The sequence below is a fragment of the Sarcophilus harrisii genome, chromosome 4, assembly GCF_902635505.1.
Source record: "Sarcophilus harrisii chromosome 4, mSarHar1.11, whole genome shotgun sequence".
Lineage (NCBI taxonomy): Eukaryota > Metazoa > Chordata > Mammalia > Dasyuromorphia > Dasyuridae > Sarcophilus > Sarcophilus harrisii.
The window spans coordinates 359,575,997-359,585,822 of record NC_045429.1 but is presented as its reverse complement, the minus strand read 5'-3'; the positions used below and the strand labels follow the sequence as shown (position 1 = coordinate 359,585,822).

The window sequence follows — 9,826 nt, the reverse complement described above, 5'->3', positions numbered from 1 at the left end:
TTGATGGCAGTGTCAGAACAACCTACACCATACAATTGTTCTCTCTTCTAAAGTTCTGTAATTCTTAGGGAACATAGTCTGGGTACCTGGTGACTGACAGAGATAAGAGGCAAGCATTTGTTTCAGCCATGGGGGTAAGTTTACATTTCCCATTTGTAAATTTAGGTTCTTAACTTAGAATGCATATGGGCCTGTAAAATGCCATCAGATTCTTTAGAAGGGAGGACTTGGGAATTCTCCTCAGCTTCTGAGGAAGTCATATCCCCTTTTTGGGCCTCATCTTCCTTATTTATAAAATGAAGGGGTTGAATGAGGTGATCATGTTCCCTTCTGTTTATCGGCAATGTAAACATGAGCTCAATTTTATACATCTCAAGTAGATATATATGTGCCTTTTTTTTTTTTTTTTTTTTTTTGGTCCACACTTGGAATTCTGTCAGTGTTAGAACTCCTGGTATGGCAATTCTCTTCTACTAATGCTGATAAATAAGTCACAAATAATTTATAGTCTTAGAGAGCTGCCAAATGTACTGAAGAGTCAGTTGATTTATTTATGGTTAGTTACACAGCCAGTATATGCGAGAGACAGGATTTGAATCTTGGACCTCCTACTTCAAGGCCATCTCTACAGGTATGACTAAGTCATACCAATCAAGTCCTCGATCTGGCAGCCATCATGGAATGAAAACAATATTGGAATGAGAGACTGGGAAGTAGATTCAACTCTGCTACCCTCTATGGGAGGGTCAAATCCCTTACATCTTGTCATCTAAGCTTTCTATTATATGAAATGGGAAGGTTGGACAAAGGAATCCCTAAGATTCCTTTTGGTCTAACACTTGGGATTCTAATTGGGTTATGTTAAACCTTATCACAGAGAGAAATATAAGGGAAGAAATTATCTGATCTTTATTTTAGACAAAACTGAGAAATCAGACAAAAATCTCCTTTGCATTGAAAATTCCAAAAGAAAGAGACTTTATAATGTTCTTTCTTCTTGCTTCCTACCTACTTTGTCCTTTTTTACTGGAAAGTCCTGAGATCTAACCTCAATCTTCTAATTATATTATTTCCTTTTTTCAGCTTATCTCTGGATTGTGTGCCTCCTTCCTGCCTTTCTATTCCTACCCTATGAAAATTCCATCCAGAAGGCAAATATTTGTTATACTCATTTTCAGATCTCCCATCTGCCAGCTATGGGTGAATTCCATATCATTTTTTCTCTTCCTAGATTTATAAATTCTCAGGGATCTGAGATCTACCCCTGGTGTGGGTGTGTATCTCATCTTTCCTATACTATCCATACCACACTCCCAGCACTGACTTTAAAAGAGAGAATGTGAGATTAATTACATCTCCTCCAGTCTTCGGTGGGGAAAACCTCAATCCCCTTAAGCCCTTAGTAGAAGGGAAGGGCTCTCTCTTTTTCTAAATCCTTTGATATTGGAAGGGGGATCAGAGTGGAAGAGAGACAGAAGAAGACTTTTCTCTCTTCCCCCTCCTTACCCTGCTCCATCTACTTAAGTGGTTAACCACCACCACCACCACCCCAGACTCTGGGTTATTATGGTGCCCCAATCTGAGGTGTAGCCTCTGGGAAAATGAGGAAAACTTCATGTCTCTGGGTCATAGTTATTCTCCTCTAATACACCTCTTTCTTCCTTTTTTCCCCTTAATCTAATCCATTTTTAATTTCTTTCCCTCTGAACCCTTTATTTCTTTCCTTCCACTTTTTTTTGTCTTTGTCTTTCCATCTCTGATTCCTTATACAATATCCCCCCTTTTCTCTAAGTTTCCCTTTATCTCTTCTCTCTGTCTCCCCCTCTTAATTAGTCTTTTTTGCCTCCCAAGGCTTGGACAGACAGAGCTCTCTTCCTTAGGAGTGGACAATGCACTGCCACTGTCTGGGTGAGGGCATCCCCCCAGTTCCCAGTTCCTACTGGATCTCAGGTAAGAAGCTTCTCAACCCATTACCCTTCTTCCACAGTATATCATCCCCCTAACCAGAGGAACCCCTTTCTTTACCCCAGTCAGAGCGCCTCTTTTCCAATTTGAAAATATTTTAAAATACTTTTAAATTAAAATTTTAAAGTTATTGAGCATATTTTTCATTCCAGTCTGAGGAAAAGAAAAAGAAACTTCTTATAACAAATAACAATCATAGCTAACAGCTATACAGCATTTTAAGATTTTTAAAGTGCTTTACAATTATTATTTCATTTGATTCCCACAACAAGCTAGTAGGTCAGTACTATTATTTTCTTCATTTTATTGATGAGGACATTTAGAGGTTAAGTAACTTGTCCAGAATCACACAGCTATTGTCTGAGGCTGATTTTGAACTTTGCTAGATGGTACAGTGGACACAGTATTGGGCCTGGAATCAGGAAGAAACATCTGAGTTCAAATCTGGCCTCAGACCCTTACTAGCTAGTCAAGTCACTTAATTTTATTTGCCTCAGTTTCCTCATCTGTAAAATGAGCTAAAGAAGGAAATGGCCAACCAACCTTTGCCAAGAAAACCCCAGATAGGGTCATAAAGAGTCAGAAAAGACTGAAATTGACTGGACAATTTCCTGATATGCAGAATAAAGCAAAAACAAATTCTCATGTTGGCCATGTCCCAAAAATGTGTCTTATTCTACATATTAGTCCATCCCCAAGAGATCCCTTTTTCCAAATCTCTACCTTACCCTCACAGGGAGGTTAGTCCCCCTATTGGACAACTACTTATGAGAAAGTGCTGGGTAAAATGTCTTTTGCTGTCTTATCCCCCCCAGGCTTGGCTTTCCCTGACTGGGCCTACAAGGCAGAGTCGTCCCCGGGCTCCCGGCAGATCCAGCTGTGGCATTTCATCTTGGAGTTGCTTCAGAAGGAGGAGTTCCGCCATGTCATTGCCTGGCAGCAGGGAGAGTATGGAGAGTTTGTCATCAAAGACCCAGACGAAGTGGCCCGCCTCTGGGGCCGGAGAAAGTGCAAACCACAGATGAACTATGACAAGCTCAGCCGGGCCCTCAGGTCAGGGAAGAATGGGGAAAAGAGACAGAGGAAACTGGGCTCTCTGAGTCTGTAACCTCCAGGTTAAGGAAAAGCTCTAGGTTCTAGTTTCTGATTCTATTGGAACTGGGTTCTAATAATTTCTCTCCTTCAGGGTCATGCCTTTTGAGGCTATATATTTAAATCTTTAAAAAAATTTTTTTTTAATACGTACAATGAGGTATTTCTAAAATAAGGGTAAAATATCTGGTGGGTCCAAGAGATGGGCCATCTCTGGTTCATTCTAACCCCAGCCTTGTCTTCTCCAGATATTACTACAATAAGAGAATCCTGCACAAGACCAAAGGCAAGAGGTTTACTTATAAATTCAACTTCAGCAAACTCATTGTTGTCAACTATCCACTGTGGGACATGCGGCCCCCACCCCCACCCCCTCTGTTGCTGGGTGCCCCAGCCATGTATGGTCCAGCCTTGGTGCCCATCGGTGTGCAGAGTGAGGTAGGCACGGAGCCTCATTCCCTCCCAGTGTCCCTCCCTCCAAGATCCTGTTCCTTGCTCAAGGGTCATCCTAACCCTTTTTTCTCCACATTTAACCAGTCCCTTCCCAGCCACTCATTTCAGATATTCTTAGGATACCTTTGTAGCCTTCATCTTTTCCCTTCTAGCTTCTCCACACCATTCTGTTCACCCATCGAGCAATTATGGAACAGCTGGCTGGACAGCGGAGCCCCCCCAGTCCCCTGGAACCCCCTGGAGATAAGAAGGGAAGCAGCAGCAGTGAACCCCGTGAGTGGCTCTGGAAGGAGACAGGAAAATCTTAAAGTACAGCAGAAACTCAGGCTGGAGGATGTTTCATTTGGGGTTTTTGTGGGGGGTCAAATTGTTCCCCTCTGTGAATGACTACACAGACCTCTGGATAGCCCAGAAAGTTTGGTTCCTCCCCAGTGTCCAAATTTCCATCATTCTCTCCTACCCTTCTCATTTCTATCAACTTTCATACAAAAAGGTGCCTTTAGTTACTCCAGGCTGTGTTGTGGACATAAGAATCCTTTCAGTCAGTACTGGGTTACAGAAAACTCTCTCAGTCTCCCCAGCGGGCTCCTGGAACGTGGGCCCAGGTGAGTCTGCTGGCACAGTGGGTGTGGGACTGTCTCAGGACCTGCATGGACATGTAGTCCAGAAACAAAGCTAGACAGAGTTCCTGGGCAGCCCTGCCTACTCCCTTCCTCCCATCCCCCCATCCTGGAAATGCCCTACAGCATCTTAACTTCTCTCTTTTCCAGTAGTTTGGGGTTGTTGTTATTATTGTTTTTGTTTGTGTCCTGTTCTTTATGACTCTTTTTGGGGTTTTCTTCACAAAAATCCTGAAGAGGTTCACCATTTCCTTTTCCAGCTAATTTTACAGATGAGGAAACAGAGTTAAATGACTTGCTCAGTCTCACACAGCAGTATCTGAGACCACATTTGAACTCTATTCTTCTTGATTCCAGGCTGGACGCTTTATCTACCATGCCATCTTAGGGGGAAAAAATCCCAAAGTACTCCTTCATAACTGTCTTGAGCTATTGTTTTTGAGATTACATCTATTTTCCTCGACCCTCAGTCCCAACAAAAAAAGTAACAACACTATTCACTGAATTTAGAATCAGCTACATCCCTGAACACTGAGATTTTGGATTAAAGTTGCCCTTTTGGGGAGCAGGGCAGGGCATCCACCCACTCTTAATGTTCTTCCTTCCTAAGCAAGGAGGCTACTTTGGGATCAGATAAGCTGGGTAAGAAATCATTCATGCTATTCTGGGGCTTTAAAATACTTTTCCTACAGCAACTAAGTGAAGTAAAGACAAGTACCACTATCCCCATGTTACAAATGAGGAAATGAAGATTGAAAAAAGTTAAATGACCTTTGTTAAGGCCACTCAGCTAGCATGTATTAGCGGCAGGGTTTGAATCCAGTTGAGTTCTGACTCAGCTTTTTTTTTTTTTTACCACACCACACTTGCCTATAGGGAAGAAATTGTGGGGATGTCTGGGAAAGTTGGTGTGGTAGAGAATAACATTATTATTATTATCATTATCATCATTAATCATCATCATCATAGCTAGCATTTATATAGTGCTTTAAGGTTTGCAAAGTATTCCATATATATATATATATGTATATATTTCCCCCCTCATTTGATCCTCACAACAGCCCTAGAAGGTAAGGTAGATCCTATTATTATCATTTAATAGATGAAGACACTCAGACTCTAAAAGGTGAAGAAATTTGTCCAGTGTCTGAGGTTATATTTGAACTCGGGGTTTTCCTGAATTCATGGTCTAGAAATCTCCTGAACCACCTAGCTGCATTAGGAAATAGACCCTAAGGGGATAAGTTTGAGATTGGGATGGCTCTGTGATGACAGCTGAGGCACCAAGAGGAAATCCACTGGGAAGAAGAAATTTAGACCTTGTCCTCAGGAAGCTCCCAGGTGAGAGAGGATATACTATTCACCCAAGGGCATCTACAGACTGGATAGATAAGGGCATCTGATTCTACTGCCAAAGAAAGTTGTATTTCTCAAAGCTGGTGAATGGGGAGGAGTCTGGGAGAGCAAGGATTTTAGAGGGAGTCAGTTCAGGATCACTTTCTACAAGAAGGGATGTACAATCAGGATGAGAGGTAGTGTGAGGAAATAGAGTCATCGCTGTGGATTATTTTATGTAGGGAAAAAGGTTTGGGGTAAAGTGTTGACAGCAAAGATAATGATCCTACTGAGGGTTCTATGTTACTGGGAGATGCCCCGGAGAAGGAAGTTGGGTCAAGACGTTCATCAATGGCTGGAGAAGGACCAGAAGACTTGGAGATGGTGGTCTCAGCTCTGCTGAGAAGAGAAAGTACTCTGGTTCCCTCAGAGGTTGGCATCCTGGGACAAAATCCTGGAAACAAGACCCTGTGAGGTCTTTATGCTTCTAGTAGAAAAATACTTTGATCTGGGAATCAATAAGGCATCTAGTTGCAGGTTTTCTATGAATTGGTGGTATGATCTTGGGCAAGTCATTTCCCTGTCTATAAAATGAAGAGGTTGTAGGTCTTTTAAAAATTTAATTATCCATGTCAAGATATTTTATGTTGTAAGGCTGCTTCCAGATCTAGCAGTATGTTAGAACTCTGTTCTAAAGATCCTTCTACTTTGACATCCCAGGATGCTTTAACAGGACTAGAAAGAACCAGGAATGTGATATGTAAACCAATAGAGTTCCTCTCATGCCAAATCACTTTTAACCTATCAAAGTATTTTCATGTTTTTCATAGTATCTGGTAAATATTTTTTACATTAATAATTTTAGTTAATAATTTGTTGACAAATTCTTATTTGTGACCTTATTCAATAACTTCACAAACCTATTAAGTAAACAAGGAAGGGCAGGCATTATTATCTCCATTTTACAGATAAGAACACTGAAATAGAAATAGGTTAAATGACCTATTGGAATGGAATCATGCAGTGAGTTCATTAATGTGCTGCAACTAGAAATCTTATCTACAGGGTAGGTACAAATACAGAGCTAAAGATTGGAAGCAAGAAGAGACAAAGAGAATGATGAGATTCAGGAGGGAGAAGAAATTGAGAATAAAGACATTCATAGAATTAGAAATAGGAGGAGCCTTAGAGAGCATATGATTCAACTGCCTCATTTTACAGGTGAGGAAATTGAGAGATTTGGTAGCTTACCCAATGTCACACAGAAAATAATTAGTAATTGGAGATTCTAATTCAGGTGCTCTAGCTTCAAATCCAGTAGTTTTTAAGCCTTCTTTCTTTTATCAAGGACTCCTTTGGCAATTTGGGGAAGCCCATGGACCCTTTCTCAAAATAATACAAAGGAAAATAATTATCAAAATATCTTTTCCCATCCACATTGGCAGACCTCTTGAAATCTGAACATGTACCTGTGACCCCCAGGTTAAGAATACCTGCAGGATGCCGAGCTGTCACTCCTTCTGACTCCCTTTTCTTCCTTTTCTCTGTAGGTCTTGGCTTTCCCCAAGCTCCTTGCCTGTTGAGCCCCTGCTACCATTTCCAGAACCCCCGGAATGAGCTGCCTCCTCTTGCCTCTTTGCCCCCTCCCCTTGCAACTTCTCTTCCAAATGAGCGGCCACGATTCTCCAGGCCCTTCCTCCCTCCTACCCTACCAGAGCAGCAGTCCCCTGGGCCCTCTAAGATGGATTCTCTATTTGCTGGAATGGGATTGCCCACAGATGGAAAGGTTTTGCCAGGTTTTTCCCTCCTAGCTGGGATGGGGCCTGGGGCAGGAGAGAGGTTGAGGTTCCTATCTCTGAGGCCAGAGGAGACAGAAGTAAAGCAGGATTTAGAGGTGGGAGGAAAGGGATGTCAGAGACCTATGGTAGATTTCCCTTCAGAGGTTCAGAGTCTCAAAACCAGGGAGGAAAAACATGCATCGTCCTGTCTGGAGACCTTCAAAGCCATGTGGTCTTTGGACCCTCCTTAACTGGAAGGTAAATGATGAAGTTTCTCCATCCCCCTGATTCTGCTGTGTCCTTCCTTCACTGTCTCACCTTCTTCCTGGTTTTGCCTCCCCTTGGCCCCAATCCCACACTGGCTGAACATGGGCTTCAGTGAAGTAGAAGGGATTGAAGTCAAACCTAAAGAAAGGAAGGTTATAAAATGAAATGGGGATCCCAAGATGGAAGGGCAAGGATTTGAAAGTAACAGTGAAGGCTGCGATTCCTCTCCTTATCAGATGAGTTGGGGTCATTGAGATAGACTATCCCTGACTCTTCCACCAAAGATCTCATCAATTCAAAAGGCTCCCTTTTTTCCCCTGTTCCCACCCTCTCCACCCTTCATTTCATGGTGTATGTATGGGAGGAGGAAGGGGTATGAGGAGGTTCCTCTGTTGGAAAGTCCCCAGCTTTCCATCATTCTCTCAAAGGGTTAATCACAAGATAAGGAATACAGTTGAGGAGAGAGGGGGAACCCTACATGTTCCCAGTTTTGCAGCCACTCATTTTATCTATCATAAAAGTGGCTGAGGTCTCCCCATTTCCCCAAACTTAGCATGTGTCTGTTTCTTTAGTTTCTTTCCCAGAAATTCCTGTAATTCTGGGGTGTCTAGTTCTAAATGGATACATTCCCTTCTATCCCTGGACCTCTCCCAAGCTCTGCAACCCACTGTACTATAGTGAATAAAATGCTTTTAACCAATGATATGCCCTCTGCCCTACTGACTTCTGCTACTCTCCTGTGTGTGCCCCAAACATCCCAGGTTCAAACATGACTTCCCTTTTCATCTGAATTTTCTAAATCACATGGGGAAATGCCTGCCTTCTCTGGTTCTAGAAACAACCACAACCTGCTTACTCATGGGGACATATGGAGAGATAGAGAGATGGGGGGGGAAGGAGATGGAGAAAGAGAGAGAAAGAGAGGGAGGCAGGGAGAAGAAGATAAGGAGACAGGGAGAGAGAGACAGAGAGACAGAGACAGAGAGAGAGACAAACAGAGAGACAGACAGACAGAGAGACAGACAGAGAGAGAAACCTTTCTGAGGACAAGGATAGAAGCTATGACCTATAGCTGAAACCTGCTCTGAATTTCTTCATGGAGCAGCTAAATAACCAAAGCTGCCTTTTCCCTAGGTTAGATACTTAAGCCTTGAGAACTGATCCCTTGTTACTTTATCAGCAAGTAGGAAAACTAAGTCTCAGTGTCAGGAGGCTTTCCTACCTCCAGATCTCTGCCCCCTTCAGTCATTTTGAGAACTCCATGGACCCTTAGAGGGTGTATACTTTTCTTCTCAGAACCATTGTAAAGGACTTGATTCTTTCCTATTTTAAATAAGTTCTGAGGGCCAGCTAGGTGCCACAATGACTGAACAATACAGTCAGGAGGAGCCAAGTTCAAATTTGACTCTGATACTTGCTCTCTAGGATGTGTGACCCTGTGGGAATCTCTTTTTGCCTCAGTTTCTTCAAGTGTAAAAAGGGGCTCATAATAGCCTCTACCTCTCAGGATTGCTGTGAGGGTCAAATGAGATAATATTGCAAAGCATTTAGCATAGAGCCTGGCCCAGAGTGCTTGTTATATAATGGCAGCTCTTGTAATTCCTATGATGGAAGGGTCTGATCCAACTTTCTAAGCTAAACAGCAGAGTCAGGAATTCATCTCTAGATCTCCTAACCCCAATTCAAATCCTGGGCCTTCTTATTTAAAAGTCTGTTGCTCTTTCAACTTCACCACAATGGCTGCCAAAAGGGCCTTCTCGGCAGCCAGTGAGTGTTTGGCAGAACCCCAGGGGTCCATGTTAGCAAGCTGGATCTGGAGGGAACGGGAAAAGCCGGGCTAGCGGCTGCAGTCGCCGGCTCTCTTCCTATCCCTGAAGGAAAGGCTCTAAACGCCTCCCTTCCCTCCTTGCCCCAACTCCTTTCTCCTAGGACAAACCCAAGCTGGGGAACGGACTGCAGAAGAATTCATCCTCTTACCACCGGCCTGTCCCCCACCCCACTGTGGGTGGGAGGAAGCCCCAGGCCGGGGCTTTCCCACTGCCCATCCCAGCCCGGGAGACAAAGAACCTGTGTTGTCTGCTGCCAGCACAAGGACTCAGACTGTGTGGTGGGGGACTAAGGGGGCAGAGTCACTGAAAGTCTGCCGCAAGGTCAGCAGGGAGGGGGGACCGTCCCTTGCCCACCTTCCCTGGCTGCGCGGCCCCGCTGGCTCCCCCCCACCCAAATTCAGCTGTCCGGGTGGGTGAGAGCAGCTTAGAGATCCCACTGCCCAGGAGTGGGTGGTGTCGGCACAGAGAACCCGGGAGTCAGAACTCC

At 43.6% G+C, this 9,826-nt stretch overlaps 1 protein-coding gene across 1 annotated transcript; it reads left to right on the top strand.

Moving 5' to 3' along the window:
* The first annotated feature begins 1,866 nt into the window (after nucleotides 1-1,866).
* On the top strand, nucleotides 1,867-7,494 carry ETV3L (ETS variant transcription factor 3 like). The gene is made up of 5 exons (XM_023502236.2): nucleotides 1,867-1,950; nucleotides 2,781-3,018; nucleotides 3,306-3,495; nucleotides 3,663-3,783; nucleotides 7,016-7,494. The coding sequence occupies exons 1-5, from the start codon at nucleotides 1,890-1,892 to the stop codon at nucleotides 7,492-7,494; spliced, it is 1,089 nt and encodes a 362-aa protein (XP_023358004.1). The 5' UTR covers nucleotides 1,867-1,889.
* The last annotated feature ends 2,332 nt before the right edge of the window (nucleotides 7,495-9,826 follow it).